General features: G+C 44.1%; 1 protein-coding gene across 1 annotated transcript in view; it reads left to right on the forward strand.

Annotated features, from left to right (window-relative positions):
* Window positions 1-19024, forward strand: part of LOC309493706 (polymeric immunoglobulin receptor-like) — a 184608-nt gene that overhangs the window by 59559 nt on the left and 106025 nt on the right. Inside the window, exon 5 of the mRNA XM_082162912.1 lies at window positions 12615-12938. Within this exon, the coding sequence (XP_082019038.1) occupies window positions 12615-12938 (324 nt within the window). The remainder of the gene's footprint in view (window positions 1-12614; window positions 12939-19024) is intronic.

A 19024-nucleotide genomic window follows, 5' to 3' on the forward strand; every position in this document is an offset into this window, starting at 1 on the left:
ACAGAACAATCATTGGTGAATAGAAGACGTAACACTGAATCTTCTTACCACAGGGAGCAGCGATGACGGTATTCAATGGCAGGGGCGGTTTCTCTATGTTCACAGAACAGAAATGGTAAGTGCAGATTTCAACAGTCCTCAGCTGAGCCTTCTCCCCAGCAGCAACAGCATCCAATGGCAGAGGACAGTTTCTCTATGTTCACAGAACAATCATTGGTGAATAGAAGACGTAACACTGAATCTTCTTACCACAGAGCAAGGATGGCAGCGTTCGATGGCAGGGGGACAGTTTCTCTGTGTTCACAGAACAACAGTGGGGAGTACAGGTTTCAACGATCCACAGCTGGCCTTCTTTCCATAGAACAGCGATGCATAGATCTCTCATAAATCCTCTTCAGTGGTGAGTTCAGGGTAGACCTGCATTCCTGCACAGCATATGCTCAAGACACAACAGTTAATTAGTTTCAGTTTGACCTTCAAAACCCATGAGTAGACGACTGGGGAACGGGCAGACATAAACTTCAGTTTCCACACCAGTGCACAATTCAGTCACTTCAAATGATCACACGTGTTCACTTCACATTAAACACTGCAACTCACATCAACTCACAGTGAATAAGGTCTCTTATCGTGGTCCCAGTCGACTCCCTTCGCTCAACGGACAAACTGTACATCCAAGCTGTATAGATGGTTGACTATGGAAACACAACTGACATTGAAAAGCTTCAGAACAGAACTCACCGGGCGCCGGGGCAGTTTCACCACATCATGGCGGATAGCGGGCACTACAGGCATTAACTTCCTAATAGAACTGGCAGATAACACTCGTCTGTTCGATGAAATAACACAGTTCAATCACACCACTGCTTTCCAGCTTTTCCTTCTTTACTTGCAGTTTTCTCTGTCCTTTAACGATCCGCCCTCTCGTATACTGCCCGATGTGATCAGTATATCAACAACAACAGATTTCCTCCAGTCTGCGTCTGCCCAAAAGAATTCTTGCCCCAAAACTTCGACGTCCGAACTTCTACATACAAACTCCCAACACAAAACTTCCTCTCCCCACTGCACATCAACCGGATCCTTTTATAATCCCCCTCGTGGCTCAATCTCTACTCCTCGCCCAGCTGCCACTCATTTCCTCATCAGCGAGCTCCGTCGGACTGTTTACCCAGGAAAACCCGGAACCGTTCCGGTGTTACATCAAACTCGCTCCCCCCGAAAACAAGTATAGAGCGGGACAGTTCCACTTATTCGTCACCCCGTGACATCCTCCCCTACCAATTCGTTCTAGTCCCTAGAACGAGGGTCAGCGACCCAGTCTCCATACCTTGCAGGGGGCCGCCCTATGTTGTCCCGTTGGGAACGTCTTGGTGGCGAGGCGGGGTCTTCCTCTCTTGGCTCGATGTTCAGGCCCCTTGGAACCACCGCCCAACCTACTAAGGGCAGCCTAGGTGCCACCAGGGCAGTTGGAGCTTCTACCATAGGCTTTGGATAATTCGGACAGGGGCGGATTAAATTCCGATGTATCACCCGCTCTGGGCCTGAATTTCCCTCAGGGCGGATAGTATAAACCGGCTGGTCGGGACGTTGTTGGCTTTGTACTACATAAGGCAGGACCTCCCACCGATCACTCAATTTGCCCTTTCCCCGGCGTCGATTGTCCCGTACCAAAACTCTCTCCCCGGGCAATAACGGAGCCTCTCGGGCCGTCCGGTCATACAGCCGCTTGTTCTTAGTAGAGGCTATGTTGATTCGATCAGTGACCCGTTCGTACGCCGAGTGAAGTCGCTGATGATGCCTGCCTACCCAATCCGTCAGACTCACCTCCTCTCCAACTCCAGCCGTTCCAAGTAATCTGTGGGAAGTCGCACATGTCTCCCAAACATCAAGTACGTTGGAGCATACCCCGTGGTGCTGTGCACACTATTGTTGTAGGCCTGTACCAGCGCGGGGAGACTATCCACCCAATTACTCTGCTGTTCCGCATCCAGCGTCCCCAATAGGCCCAGCAACGTCTGGTTGAACCGCTCACACCCTCCGTTTCCCTGGGGGTGATATGGCGTGGTATGAGTCTTCTTACACCCATAGAGCCGACACAACTCCTGTACCACCTTAGATTCAAAGTTTGGCCCTTGATCTGAGTGAAGAGTCTCTGGACACCCAAACGGCTGGAATACGAACTTCCACAAGGCATTTGCAGTAGTGGTGGCAGTCTGGTCTAAGGTAGGAATGGCCCAAGCATATTTTGTGAACAGGTCAGTTACCACCAGAATGTTCTGGAAGCGATCCGTCGGTCGACCCAACGTCAAGTAGTCCATGGCCACAATATGCAAAGGGGCCCTAGCTCGGATGGGGACCAATGGGGCTCTCATCTCCTTCCTCGTTTTAAAGAGCGTGCAACGGGGGCATTTCTGGATGAACAAGTTCACCGAAGCCTCCATCCCTGGCCAATAGAAATTTCTCCGCAACAAAGACACCGTCCTCTCTTTCCCTTGGTGTCCTAACTGGGTATGGTAGGCCTGTAACAGGGCCGGAATCTGACCTTCAGGTACCACCACCTGACACACAGCTTCACCCAGCACTGGGTCTCGGATGGACCGACAAACCACTCCCTCTCGCAGATAGAGTCTCTCCCACTGTCCAAGAAGTTTCTTCACTACCCACGCCTGAGTCCGACGCTCCACCACCTCCGGCCACGATCCCTGCATCAACCAAGACCGTATCCTCATCAATCCAGCATCTCCCTCCTGCCTTTCCTTCCACCGATGTGGATCCCAGCCCCAACTAGCGGGGACTGTCTCTTGCTGGAGCCCAGGCGCTTCCACACGTCCCACCATAAGCCCTTCTCCACTCTCTTCCAAAGGCCCCAATGGACAACCTTCGGCCTCGGGGAGTCTGGACAACACATCAGCATTAATGTGCTCCCGGCCCGGTCGGTACTGGAGTTGGTAATCGTAATTAGCCAGTTGCGCTACCCACCGTTGTTCAACTGCTCCCAGCTTAGCTGTGCGTAAGTGGACTAGAGGATTGTTATCAGTTATTACGAGTACCTTAGCTCCCCATAGGTAGTCCTTAAACTTCTCGCTCATGGCCCACTTCATGGCCAGCAATTCGAGTTTAAATGAGCTGTAGTTGGAATCATTTCGTTCGGCGGGGTGGAGACTTCGGCTTGCGTAGGCGATGACCCGCTCCACTCCCTGCTGACGCTGGGCCAATACTGCTCCCAGGCCCAGGTTACTAGCATCGGTATACAGAACAAAGGGCTGGGTAAAGTCTGCATAGGCCAAAATCGGAGCTTGTATTAGCTCTTGCTTAAGCATCTGGAAGGCCACGTCACATGTGGCATCCCAAGCAACAGGAGGAGACCCACGACCGCGGGGACGGCCTGAACCTACCAGAAGCTGATTTAATGGTTTGGCGATCTTCGAGAAGTCTTTAATAAAATGCCGATAATACCCTACAAAGCCCAGGAAAGATCTCACTTGCCGCACGGTCTTAGGCGCACTCCACCCTTGGACAGCTGACACTTTTTCGGGGTCCACGGAAACTCCAGCGGCACTCACGCAGTGGCCTAGGAATTTCACTTCCTTACAAAATAGTTGGCACTTGTCTGGTTGCAGCTTCAATCCATACTTCTCCATTGCTCGAAACACCTGCTCCAAATGTTGGAGATGGGATTCAAAGTTCGGAGAGTAAACAATAACATCGTCTAGGTATACTAACGTAGTATCCACCAACTGGCCACCCAGACACCGCTGCATCAGTCGTTGGAAAGTGGCTGGGGCGTTGCAAAGGCCAAAGGGCATCCGGTCCCACTCAAAGAGCCCAAAGGGGGTCGTGAACGCAGTCTTTTCCCTATCCCCTTCTTCCACCTGCACCTGCCAATACCCGCTGGCCAGATCTAGGGTGGAGTACCAAGCGGCTTGAGTCAGGCTGGTGAGGGAGTCCTCAATCCGTGGCAGCGGGAAGGCATCCTTCTTGGTCACTTGATTCAACCTACGATAGTCTACACAGAACCTCCAAGCTCCGGTCTTCTTTCGCACCAGGACGATAGGGGCCGCCCAAGGGCTACTACTCTCACGGATGATCCCCTTCTCCAGCATCCCTTGTAACAGGGTACGAACCTCGGAGTAGAGAGTTGGTGGCACTGGACGATATCTTTCTCTGCTTGGTGTAGCATCACCGGTAGGGATACGATGTTTCACAGCATCCATACAACCATAGTCTTCATCGTGTATGGAGAATAGGTTCTGCCACTTCGCCAAGAATGCCTGGAGCTGTTGTGTCTGACTCTCCTCTAGCTCCTCCCCTCGCAGGGATTTCCCCAAAAGATGGGCCGGCATACCCCCCCTCAAGGGACCCACGGGCTGTTCCACTCGCGTCAGGGCCACTTCAACCACTGTAGGGCTCACTTGACAGAAATTAACTCCTCCACCATCCCTCACTTGTTGTAAACCCACCGAGGTAACTCGGGCCAATCGTTGATGGCGGTACAAGTTGACTGGATAAGGATGTACATTCCGTATTCGTACGACGACTCGGCCACGCCGAACAACGGCTAAACCTCGAGCCACCTCCACCACTTGACAGTCTAAATGGGGCTCCACGAGCACCCAATCTTCTGGTCCAAACGTCCGAGCGGGCAACCGAGCCCAAACCACAGCCTCGCTCCGGGCCGGTACAGAAAGTGCATATCGACAAGTGACCCGGCCCGTGCCTTCACAATCTTCTTGGGAACTAGCCGTATGAACCCGGCGACAATCCGCAACAATGCGTTCCCACTCCCGTTTCTCGGCCGGCGGGGCAGTTCGAGTTGGCCTGGTTTGGAACAGTTCTTCCCAACACTCTGAAATAACATTCATGCCCAAAAGGGCTCGATGCGTCCCCAAACAAGGGTCCCGGACGACCACAACTCCTTTCTGTGGTACCGTAACTCCATAAATCTCCAAGTCCGTGACCAAATATCCAACATAAGGAATGTCTAGACCGTTTGCTCCTCGCAAGGTAAGCCAAGGGGCCTCTGCCTCCTGTAAACATTGAGCATTGAACAGTTCTTTGGACAGACTCTCGGAGAATAAGGTAACTTGGGACCCGGTATCCACTAGACATCGGACCTTGACACCGTTCACCTGAATTTCCACGGTGGGGCAGCGTCCAACTAAGTGGTCTCTGGGGGCAGCAGGAAAAGAAGGGTCCATCAAAGGGGCCCCGACCACTTGACCCACAGTGGCCGGTAACTCTAAAAACCCCCTTGTGAGCCCCGCCGAGAGCCGCACTGGCGACTATAATGTCCCGGCTCTCCACAGCCATTACAAATCGGACAACCCTGCGCGTCCCATTGGAATCTGGGGCCCGCAGACCGTATTGGACGCCTTCCTGGGTCTCGACTCCCGTCCGAGTAAGAACGCTCTCGAAGCAAAGGCAGCGGATTTGGCCGCTCCCGGCGAACCTCCTCCAGAAAGGTCTTCGACAACTCGGTCATCTGTTCTCGCACCTCCTTCATGAGCTCTGCGCGTAGGGTCTGCTTCCAATCAGGCGGCCCAGGGAGAGTGGAATCGATCTGTTGACTGGTGGCCATACAGACGGAGGGGTCCGCCGTTTCCGCATGATCCGTCTCCAGGGCCAAAGCCTCCCTTCGCAAATCCTCGAACGTCAGCTCGGGATCTCGGCGGAGCTGTACACGCAAGCTCTGACGGACAGGGCCCTCCCGGAGTCCCAGGAGAAATTGATCTCGTAACAAAGTCTCTTCACCACCCAGGCCATGGTCACGCCTCCCCTTCAGCCTAGTAAACTGCTCCCGTAATCGTAGAGCAAAGGCCCGTAAGGTTTGCTTGGGTCCTTGCTTGCAATTGAAGAACTGAGTCCGCAGGACCGCCACTGGAGTGGCATCACCATACTGCTCGATCAGGAAGTCAAACACAGCTTGGGTCGTAGCTCGAGTTGCTTCTGGTGCGGCCTGCACCTCTCTCCTGGCTTCTCCTTCAAGTGAATTCAAGACAAACTGTAACCTCTGTGGGGCGCTCAATCCCTGGAGTCCTGCCAGATACTCCACCTGAGCCCTCCACTCCGTTAAACTCAATTCCGACCCGGGTCCTCCATATCGTTGGGCCCAAGGGGCTCCCATAAAGATGGGCATAACTTGGGGCCGGGCCGCCGGCATTTCTTCGTCTGCCATAAGGGGTCTCTGGTCGCTCAACTCGAGGTGGAATCCTGCCGACTACGCCAAATCTGTCACAGGCCGGGGTGGCCCTCCCTCCCCTGCTGAGCGTACCACCTCGAGGAGTTACCCAGAGACACGACAGACCAAACAAGATAATTATCAAAAACTTATATTTTATTTAGTTAAAACCAGTCCAATCTCAACTTAAAATCCACCGACTGATCCACCTCTCTCTCTTCCACCAGGTTGCGGGGGAGGTTCACCCGACGGTTCCTCTCGACCAGAGGTAAGTAATGAAGCAGGCACTGGTAAGGTTTCGCCCCACGGTCCCTCTTCAGCCAGACATAAGTAATGGGGCGGACGCTGATAAGGATTCACACGACGACTCTTCTTCGGTTGGAGGTAAGTGATGGCACAGGCACTGGCAAGGGTTTCACAAAGCAACTCCTCTTCGGTGGGAGGTAAGTAACGCACAGGCACTGGCTGGAGTTCGCACAACAGTTCCTCTTCGGCTGGAGGTAAGTAATGGCACGGACACTGACAGGGGTTTCGCACAGCAGTTCCTCTTCGACTGGAGGTAAGTAATGACACAGGCACTGGCAGGGGTTTCACACAGCAGTTCCTCTTCAGCTGGAACGTGAGTACTGGAGCAAGCGCTGGTAGGGAATTGACAACAAAGGAAGGGGTTACTCTTCGCACAGGACAGCATCAATCATTTGAGTGTCACCTCTCTTGGGATAGGGGGAAGGGTCGGGCAGGGAATCATCGGTAGTACTCCAATATTCCGTCACGGAGGGCCAGCAGGGAACTCTCTCATTCCTTCCACAGGCCAGTAGCAACAGTGTTCGATGACAGGGGACAATTTCTCTATGTGCACAGAACAATCACGATGAATAGAAGACTTGACAATCAACAACTGAATCTTCTTACCACGAAGCAGCGATGGCAGTATTTAATGGCAGAGGACGGTTTCTCTATATTCACAGAACCACAGAGGTGGGTACAGGTTTCAATAGTCCTCAGCTGAGCCTTCTCCCCAGCAGCAACAGCATCCAATGGCAGAGGACAGTTTCTCTATGTTCACAGAACAATCATTGGTGAATAGAAGACGTAACACTGAATCTTCTTACCACAGGAAGCAGCGATGACGGTATTCAATGGCAGGGGGCGGTTTCTCTATGTTCACAGAACAGAAATGGTAAGTGCAGATTTCAACAGTCCTCAGCTGAGCCTTCTCCCCAGCAGCAACAGCATCCAATGGCAGAGGACAGTTTCTCTATGTTCACAGAACAATCATTGGTGAATAGAAGACATAACACTGAATCTTCTTACCACAGAGCAAGGATGGCAGCGTTCGATGGCAGGGGGACAGTTTCTCTGTGTTCACAGAACAACAGTGGGGAGTACAGGTTTCAACGATCCACAGCTGGCCTTCTTTCCATAGAACAGCGATGCATAGATCTCTCATAAATCCTCTTCAGTGGTGAGTACAGGGTAGACCTGCATTCCTGCACAGCATATGCTCAAGACACAACAGTTAATTAGTTTCAGTTTGACCTTCAAAACCCATGAGTAGACGACTGGGGAACGGGCAGACATAAACTTCAGTTTCCACACCAGTGCACAATTCAGTCACTTCAAATGATCACACGTGTTCACTTCACATTAAACACTGCAACTCACATCAACTCACAGTGAATAAGGTCTCTTATCGTGGTCCCAGTCGACTCCCTTCGCTCAACGGACAAACTGTACATCCAAGCTGTATAGATGGTTGACTATGGAAACACAACTGACATTGAAAAGCTTCAGAACAGAACTCACCGGGCGCCGGGGCGGTTTCACCACATCACGCTCAGGAATACAATTCTTAAATTCTTCTAAAAGAATAAGTTCTCGCATGTCTTTAAAATCATTTACTTTGCTAGATGTGCACCACTTATCAAACAAAATTCCTTTCTCCCTTGCAAATTCAACAAAGGTCTGGCTGAAGTGTTTTTTGTGACTTCTAAAACGCTGTCTATAGGCTTCTGGTACAAGTTCATATGCACGTAATATCGCAACTTTCACTAGCTCATAATTCAAGCTATCCTCTAAGGAAAGTGTAGCACAAACATCTTGAGCTTTACCGGTTAACTTGCACTGTAATAATAGAGGCCAAACCTCTTTAGGCCAATAGAGCGTAGATGCAATCCGCTCAAATACACTAAAGTAAGAATCAACTTCTGTTTCTCGGAACTGTGGTACTAGTGAAATGTGTCTACTGACCTCAAAAGTAGTCCCCGCCGTGCCAGCATCAGCAGTCTGCGAGGGTTGCGTAACCGGAATAGGTGTCCTGTTAGCTGCACTCAGCTCAAGTTCACGCAACTTAATCTGTGTCTCCGCCTCGATTTCGAGCCTGCGGATTTCAAGTCGGTATTTCAGATCTGCCTCAATTCGACGGCTTTCCGCCCGTTCGCGTGCCTCCATTTGCACTCGCGCTAAACGGACTTTCAGTCGCGCATCACCTCCTTCAGACTCATCTGAGCCAGGAGAAAAGGGATCGGAAGGCGGCAAAACAGCCTTGGCTTCAGAATCCTCCACCTCAGCCATTTCGCTCCGCTCCTCCTCACCAGGGCGACCGTCAGAATCGGAGATACCTTCACCGACACCTGCGGACAATTTTAGAACACCTAATTCCACCAACCCCTGAGATACAGCAGACCTAATCTCTAGTTTACGCAGTTGCTTCGAGACAGCAAGTTTATAGTGGGCAGCGATCAGTACCAGATCCTCTTTCCTGCATTTACTAAGTTGTTCTTCTGTGGGTGCGCTGACAAAAGTGTCCAAGTCAAAATCAGCCATACTTACTCCTATCAAATCACTAATATACTCAACCAGCCCATCCGCTCATTTAGGCTACATTACGAACATTGACTCTAACGAAAAGTTCTGTCATGGTCATTCCACCACTCACACCAGCAGTAAATATTCCAAATAATAACTCGGGAAAAATATGAATATTAATATCTCATTTAGATCCCGGACGAGCCCCCATTAAATGTTACGAACTTTTAATGTCTAGAAGGTATTTCGCAACACTTATTTTGAAACCACTGCTGATGTCTGAGTAGGGTGGAATAAACACATGACACACTCGATTTGATGTGAATTAAAACTGGAATTTATTACAAGAAAAGCCGAAGCCACTAGATCCAGTTCGTTAATGTTAAATGTAGTGCGCTATGTACAGTTTCAAGGGTAGAAAATAGTGTAAAATAAATTGTTGGTAAGAGAACATAAAGTGGCGCCAAAGAAAAGAACAGAGTATAACAAAACAATCCTTATGCTAATCCTAATCCTAACCAAAGAAAAAATGTGAAAAGAAAACCGAGATCTTCAGTGCATGCGGGTACCTAAATAAAGTAGCTAAATAACAAAACGTACAGGGAGTGGCGCTCACTCCTAACCTAGTGTGTCTAACAAATTACCACTACGGGCATTATGTATACCGCGGCATACTAACCTGACATTCTCTTACCAAAAGAGCAGCTTGTAGGCAACCTCGTAGTGTTAAACTTGAACACACAGTTCTCAGTTTTGCTATCTCAAAAGAAAACGGGTCAAGTTCCAAAGAACAGATGAACAGAGCGACACGTACATATCCCACTAAATTATCAAGTACAGGATTTCACATAATTCTTAATTTAAAAACAAGTGAGTCGTGATCAGAATAGTGAAGGTGAACAGAGCCGCAAACAGAGCGCTCAACACGCTGCGAGAGAGAGAGCATGAATGAACCGGTCGTTCTTTTGAAGTCATCTGGCAAACTCTCATTGGTTCCCAGACGCCGCCCCTAATGATGGAATGATGAGTGACGTACCGCTAGGCCAATCACAGTAGAGTGAAGACTAAAAACACAGAGAGAAGATAATGAGCACCAATCATTCACACGTGCAAAGCACACTAGCGTGTCGCTAGTCTCTAGACTAAATGAAAACAAAACCCACGTGGAACGTAACAACTATTTTCACATAATTTTGAAGCCAGAACTCGAAGCGACAACATCCATTAGTCAAAAGTCTTATTGACACATATTTATTATGAGTTTTGTGGTCTTATTTCAGCAACTTTCATTTTTATTTTTTTCAATAACCACGCATAAACATTATTCTCTTAAAAATTCAAAAATATACATGCATGGTGATCACATATTTTGGTAGCCCTGTTTGTGCTATATAGAGTGAATTTACACCTTTGCCATTATCATGTTTATAAATAATAGAAAAAAGCACAAATGTCAGGGCATGTCAGAACACCTCCAGGGCCCAGAAAACCCCTCAGAGTCCAGAGGGTTAAAATATATTTTACAAGAGTGACCTGGTGATCATCATCCTCATCGTCATGTACTGAAGTAAGCAGATGATCCCGATGATGTTCATCTTTAATAATGATTATGATCAGTCATTATGTTAGTTATGAGCCAGTCATTACAGGAAATACATGTTACGGAGTGATTGACCATTTTCAGACTGTTATTTGCTCAATATACTTAAAAACAAAACAAACAAAAAAAACAATTATATGTGTATAACTAAAGATAATTGTTCTTTTGCAACAATAAAGTTATTACTTTAACATCAAACCTCATTGGAAAGTAATGTTCTTATTCTTGCAAACTCAGCAGCTCAAGACTGTCCAGATGAACCACTTAATGATCATCAGTGCTCTGTTGATTTATGTAATGTTTCATTGTCATACGCAGCTCTTGATGGTCAGTTATTCAGATGAGAACAGAAGATCGTCTGAACAGACAGATTCGTGTGTCGTGATGAATCAGTCATTTGCTGCAGATCAGCTGCTGTCCGTGGTGCTGAACACCACCTGAACACTAGAGGGAGCCACTTGAGACTCGCACTTCAATTTCTCCTTCATAAGTTTCACTTTCATTTGTTTGTGGTTTCCAGACAGTTTTGATCTGATTTGTTTCAAATGTCATTCAAGCAAAACTAGGTCGGAAAACTCAACAGATTGTGAGTTTATTCATGCGAATTCACTTATTTATTAAATGACATTAAAACTGTAATTAAGTAAATTCTTAGCAATAATTTTGTGTATAATGTTTAATGAATTCAGATCCCAATGTTAGCTAATATTTTCAACAGCAATGACACCTTTATCATTTTCCAAGTTTATTATTTTTCTACAGGTGTGTTTTCGGGCTGATTTCAGCAGCAAGCGAGTTAGAGTAATGCTCTGTTATTCATCTATTGTTTCAAATGACTCCACATATACAATAGGCCAATAGAGGGTTCGACAAAGACGATTATCAAATGACACTAAACATGGTGAATTCAAATGAAACACAAATATCATCATTTAAACCTCTGGTAATTCTCAATAAGAACTTCTGTAGACGTCTGACAGAAATATTCTGTAAATATTAATGTGATTAAGAGGAACACAAGTGGTTCACTGTTTCCTCAAAGCAAGAAAGTCTTTCCTTCGGATCTGGTTTCTCTCATGATCCAAAGATGTGTGAATTACAGATGCTAAGTTGCCTAAATGTGTGAGTGGATTTAAAAAAAAAAAATAATAATGATTTTTGGACACACACACACTTTCTGTAATTTGCTTTGCAGTTACAAATGGAAATTGCCATGAATGAAAATACACTGAAATAAACATAAGTTTAAAATGAATGAATCCTGAGAGTGTTTGTTTGTATAAATTGTAATATAATATAATATAAATTGTCTAAATATAAAAATATGTCCACAATTACCACATTTTAACTAGTTTTTAGTCTTGTATTGGACGTGCAGAACTCTTTTCAATGTACGCGTTTGTGTCAAATACATTGAAAAGACGTATTTTGGACATACTTTTGCTTAATGGGAAGAATTAGGATTAAAACTCAAAAGAAACCGAAACCAGTTACAAAACCTAAGAATATACAAATAATAACCTTATCTTAGTTTTGATTTTGATAAAAAAAATATGACATTCATATGATGAAACTAAGTATTGTGTTGTTTAGATCAGTATATAAGCAAAGCATGTGTTGTTTGTCAGAGTAAATGAGCTCTTTTAAGATGTCGTGTAGAGCTGATGTGGTTAGAGATACAGAAGGGGAAGGAAATGTTAATATTAGTTGCTGACACACATTGTTCTCTCAGTACGGAAGAGAACGACAGTAACGTTTGTCACACAGAATTTGGTCTTTTATTTAAGCGAAACGCTTGTCAAATTTCATCATGTTGGACGTCCTGCTGCTCTTTTCCAGCATCTGTACAGGTGAGTTTGAGACTCTCAGCTCTTTTACACAGAGTTTGACATCTTCTCTTGTTTTTCCTCTGTTATCACATGATCATCAGACTCATATGGATGATATTTGTAAGTTATTATTCTGGCCTGCTTATGTCTCTTGCTCACACATAACAGCTCTATTTAATGATATTTGTGTTTTCAGCTGTTGTTGTTGGAGCTTCACAGACAATTACTGGATACAGAGGAGAGAGAGTTGACATCAGATGCTCATATGAATCTGGATATGAATCAAATTCAAAGTATTTTTGTAAAGGGGAGTGTCCCATCATTGGATATAGAAACATCATGGTTAAATCAGGATCTCCAGCTAAAGACGAGAGATTCTCTCTGACTGACGACACGACGGCCAGAGTTTTCACCATCACCATCACTGATCTGAGAACAGAGGATGAAGGCCAATACTGGTGTGGTGTGGAGAAGACTTTTACTGATGACTATTCAGAGATTATGTTGCTGGTTAAATTGAGTGCTTATATTTATTTGAAGTGTACCTGTTGTAGAAATGAACTACAAAGGAACAGTCCAATTTGCCATCAAATAAAATAAGGCAACAATATGTTTTCAAAGCAGCTTCACAGTAATAAACAGGGAATTAACTGTTTAATTGTTGAAAAGTTAATACATTATAAAATCACTTATAAGGCAGCTCTACAGAAGACGATATAACAAATTATTGTTTATTTATTTTAAGTTGGATTAAGTGTCAGTGTTTTAGAAACATTGACTTTAAGTTGGTCTTTCCTGTCATCCATCAGATAATAAGAACACTGAGGTTTCAACTATACGCTCTTTTTCAAAAACAACATCATCATATTTCAGTACAATAGAACTGAATCTACAATCCATCAGCGTGAATCACACAGTTCATACCATCTCATCAGGTCAGTTCATCTGTCTGACACTCTTTAAGACTCTTATTTCTTTAATATTTGAGTGTGATGCTTCTATATATCAGTTTAAAGTACATTAAATGTGTGTTACAGGTCACGGCTCTGATTCAGGGTCTGTCATCTATATCTGTGTTGGGTTAGTCTTCATCATGGTGATCATCTTCCTCATGGCGCTGATGGTGTTGTGTAGAAAGAGAAGCAAGAAATCACCAAGAGTTACACAATCAGGACTTTACCAGCACGGTCAGATTTAGATGCACGTTTCTCTGAAAACTAAACAAACACATTTACTTACATCTGCTCTCTAAATGGGGATTTCCCATAGACATCTATTGCTTTCATATATATGTAACGGAGGCCAGCTAGTAGTCGCTGTGCGAGTAAACCTCACTCCTCTGATCTCAATAGCTAGAAGCTGCAGTCTTTACAGCACCTGACTCTCACGCCGGAGACTCGGGTTCGAGGCCCGCACAGAGCGGGGCGAGTAGGGCCCGGGTGAAGGGGTCACATATAGCTAGTTATAAATACTATGTGAGCAGTGAACACTATCCCGGAGATTTTTAAGAAACTTTGTATAAATCAGGGTTTAAATTAAGGAATCATGTCTTCATCTGGTTGACCTTGTGGAAAAGATGTTGACAGTCAGTCATTGAGCGTATCTAAAGACGCATGTACACACACATCTCTTTCTAATGTTTGCTGTTTGAATGTAACTTTATTTCTCTGATGTTTTGACAGTTGCCGTCGGGCTTTTGCCTTTGAATACAAGAGCAGAAATCACTGCAGAGGTGAGTGTTTATGGTGATGAAGATGTGTCATGTGTCAATGCTTGTTTGGACTTTCAGTTTGTGTTTTGATTTGTTCCTGTTTTCCTTTGTTCTTTTTCCGCCTCTCCTTCGTTGCTATGGTTACTGTCATTATCAGTTCAGTTGTATCACCTGTTTAGTCACCATCGTCATCTGTATCACCTGTGTTCTGTTAGTCAGTGTAATCTGTGTCTGTTCTGTCAGTCTTCATCCGATCTCCGTTATATTTAGTGTGTGTTGCTACCTGTTCTGCTGTCCTGTGTTTAATCCTCGTCTCTGTCTGCCTTCCTGCAACCACCTATGACATGATGATGATGATGATGATGATGATGTTATATCTGTGAGCTCTTGAAAACACCAGCTGTAATGTCAGTGCTGGTAAAAGCTGATTGTTGCTCATTGGTTTGGTGCTGCTGACTCTGAACATCTCTCTCCTGCTCACCAGCATCTAAAACTCAACATGTATCTGCTAGTGATAACAAATAATGGTTCAATGTTCAAATGTGTAAGGGTTTGGAAGATAACATGAGTTCTTTTGCAGGACATTGACTGGAATGACCATAATTATCAGGAAATCAGCGAGTTCCAGTGCAAGAACAGAGACACCACCACCACACTACAGCAGAACGTCCAGATGATCCAAAGATCTACTCCACTGCAGATAATCCAGATTCAACAGATGAACCGGATTCAAAGATCTACTCCACTGCAGATAGTCCAGATTCAACAGATGAACCGGATTCAACGATCTACTCCACTGCAGATAGTCCAGATTCAACAGATGAACCGGATTCAACGATCTACTCCACTGCAGATAATCCAGATTCAACAGATGAACCAGTTTCAACGATTTACTCCACTGCAGATAAACCAGATTCAACAGTAGATGAACCGGATTCAATGATCCACTGCAGATAAACCAGATGATCCAATGATCTTCTCAACAGCAAAGAGACCGTAATGACGTTTTTACTGACTGTGTCTCAGAGCAGCTTCATGAAGTGTAAGTTTAACCCACAATGCAACAGTGACTGGACCAAAAAAAATCCCTTATTTGAAGAAGAAACTTTGGCTAGATCTGGGTTTAAATGAGGAGTCATGCCCTCATCTGCTTAATTTTGTGGAACAGAAGCTGACTGTCAGTCACTGGAGTAACCTAAAGACGCTCTTCAGCATTCGTTGATCTATTATAAAGTTCAGAGAAAGTTTACAGTTTTTTGCAAGTTTTGTGTTATATTATGGGAGCTATTTGCGTATTTGTTTATTTATTTGAAATGCAGGCATTGGAATTAAACAGTTGTGTTTCTGGTCAGGCAGCTGAAATAACATAAAGGAAGAAGTGCTTTGACTAATTAAAGCTGCTCTAAGCGATGTTGGGAGACGTCACTTCTTGTTGAGATCGTAGTATTGTCAAACAAAATGGAGGCTAGCTCGACCCTCCCTCCTCCTCATCCCGTCCCCTCCCCCTCCCTTCCGTGCTTTTCCGATGTAAATTTGGGACTTTGCGCGTTCCTTCTCCTTTTCTCTCTTCTTTGCTATTTGTTCATCGGAACGTCGTCTCTTTGGTCGTGTGTCGGCCATATCAAAATTCAAGAGAATATAATTCTAACGTTAGTCGTTGTCTAGGACATCTCTCCTCTAGCTAACTTCCCTCTTCATGCTTCTCTCCTCCACTCCCCACACCCCCCTTCATGTGCACGTGCACTAACCCCCCACCCCCACCCCCAAATCATTCTTGTCGGTTATTGGCTGGAACACTGTTTGTTATGTTTCGTGGTCCAGGCTGGGCCAGTTTGTTTTTGTTGCCGTTTGTGGAGCCTGTGGTGTCTACAGAGACCGCGTTTTTTTTTACAGTGTGTTCAGGGGACAGGCAGCTAGCCTGTGTATATAACAGGATCCTGATTAAAATCATAATGAGGTGAACCTTCAGTTTTTGGGCAAATGACTGCATTATATATATATATATATATATATATATATATATATATATATATATATATATATATATATATATATATATATATATATATATAATATTATTATTATTATTATTATTTTTTATTTTTTTATTTTTTTACTTCTATTCCAGTTTTACTTCTGCTTCAGCTGTTATTGGCTCCTGATAAATTGCTGGTGTGTTTTCTACATGTTTAAACTAAATTAATAAATTTAACACATTTAATTCAACTCAAGTGAAATTGTGAGAAGCGTGTTCACTAACTTCATATTATTACATTTCTTTCATTCAAAATCTGTGAGTGTAAGAAAGATGAACTAATGACAAATGATTACAGTCTCACAGTGTGACTGTAACGCTTAAGTTCCAATGAAGATGAAGATGAAGATGAAGATGAAGATAGTATAACACAGGGTTTATTTAAATAGATCAAAATAGACAGCCATGCGAGACAGTGTTCTTGACAATACCAAACAAGGAGTGCAGGTGAAGGAACAACTTAAGAAGGAGCACAAAGGAGGATAATTACTTAAACACAGCTTACACATATGAACTAATAATGACAGTAACTATGGAGACAGACGAGTGGAGGGAGTCAGAACAAGGAAACGCGAGACAAATGAAAACAAACTGAAAGTCCATGAACAAAACTACACAGAATGTTGATGTGACAAACATGCTCAAGTTCATCAACTGAACTCTATATGTCAGCAGTGACTTTGGATTAAAAAAAAATATTCTAAATGAACACTAAAAATGTTTTAGTTGAGAGTAATCAGTGTTATAATAGAATAACTTCTGTTCATATTCACATGATGTGAATGGTTTGTGTGTGAATGTAGAGCTTTAGAGTTTATATGTGTTCATGTTCTCACTACATGAGCGACACATTCACAGTCACTGGTGTTTCTCTCTGTCAGCGACTCATCAAACAGAAACTAAAACAACAAGAACAACAGGAATTACTACAGTTCAACTCTATCAGACAAACACTAATAAGCACACAAACTACACTACCCACAATGCAACTCTCTGATCACATGATCACTCTTTGAAAGGAAATTGCTTTGAATATTTGTTGTTGTTGTGTTGAGACACATATCTTAGCTACTGTATAAGCATAAAATGATGCACATATCAGCTTTCATGTGGTTAATTTGGTTTGACATCAACCGTAAAGAGAAGTGTTTTCTTCTGTAGAGTTGAGGTTTACCATTGCAGTTTCACTTCGGTTACACAATATAGCAACTGTATATTTACAATATTTGTAATATTACAGTAATCAAAATGATTGATACATGTTCAGAATCAGAATCAGTTTGTGTTTCATCATGTAAATATCATGTGTTTAGCGTTGCCTTCAGATCTGGCTTCTGTTTCTGGCGGTCTGGGTTCGTTTCTGCTGGTTCTGATTCTGTGTTCTGGAACCTTCATCATCCTGAAGAAGAGGAAGAGGAAATCTGGGACAGGTAACAGTTTGTTTGAGATTTAAATGTCCTACAATGTTTTTAGTGTTTGAATTGATTTAACTTGAGCTGTGTCCGAAACCGCTCACTCGTTCACTCGTTCACTCGTTCACTCATTCACTCGTTCACTCATTCACTCATTCACTCATCCCTATATAGTGTATGGCATTTGAGTGCACTATATCTGCAAGGAGTGAACGAAATGAAGTGACTGAATTCGGACGCTGACGTTTACACTGCGTCGGAGAGAGCTGTCCCAGAAACGGCTTCATAAAACTCCTTTTATCTTACATGTTACTTTATAAAATAATATTAACAACAATAACAATCATAATGACTTTATTTTGTAATTATGTATACCTCTGTGCCAGCTTTGTAGTTTCATCGATTGAAATAGTTTGAAACACTCACAGATGACGTGGTCGTTGAGCGCCCTCAGGCGTCCATCATGATTACATTCGAATGAATGCGTTACCTACCGGTGATTAACGAATATTGTTAAATCATCCACCAAATTATCATCTCTTCCTTACAGTTTAACGAGTTAAAGCTGCCGTCGGCAAGTCTGGCAGATTGGGTCGATTAGCCAAAATGTTGAATGTTTACAACTCTCATGCCCCTCCCCACTACCAGCGAGCACCCTCCCATCGAGGTCGTGCTCGTCAGTGCGTCACTGTGCGTGTGTACCTGATTTTCTGTGAACTCGTCCGTCTCTTCAGCATCTATCAACACCATGGACTCGGAGGTAGGCTGCCCTGGCTAATCTATCCATAGATAGCAATAACCGAGGAATTGGAAGCTTGTTAGTAGATTTTCTCTCCGCCATCACGCTTCATGCAATCTCCAGGCGAACTTCAGGCGTGGCGTGTGCATGTGATATTAACGTGCGCGAGTGAGGGGGGATCTGTGGCGTGTGCACGACCTGTGATTGACAGTCAAATCTCACACCCCCCTGCGCTGATTGGACCTGATGAAGCGGGAGCGGTGGATTTTTGCAAAACAAATAACACGCTCCAGGTGGAGTTAGAAGCTCGGGTTTTTTTCTAAAACCACCTTATTTATGTTGTTCTGTCGGATTATAGTGTCGATTACTCTGAATATGATCAAAAAAATGTTGCCGACGGCAGCTTTAACAACAATGCCACAAATTATTAAAACACATGGCTTATAGTAAAACACACTAAATTGAGTTAATGCCTAAATAATATATTTTAATAAAAATATTTTTATATTAAAATAATTTTAATAATAATTATAATATAATATAATTATAATATAATTATTTTTCAAATTAAAAATAATAATATACCTATATAATTTACCTTAATATCAGTTCATTTAATTTTAACATTCATCTATATGATATTGTCTCAATGTTTTAATATGTTTTATTCAAGTAATGATTAATAAAAAAGGTAGAACCCCCCCCACGA

Source organism: Leuciscus leuciscus, assembly GCF_965113295.1.
Source record: "Leuciscus leuciscus genome assembly, chromosome: 3".
Classification (NCBI taxonomy): domain Eukaryota; kingdom Metazoa; phylum Chordata; class Actinopteri; order Cypriniformes; family Leuciscidae; genus Leuciscus; species Leuciscus leuciscus.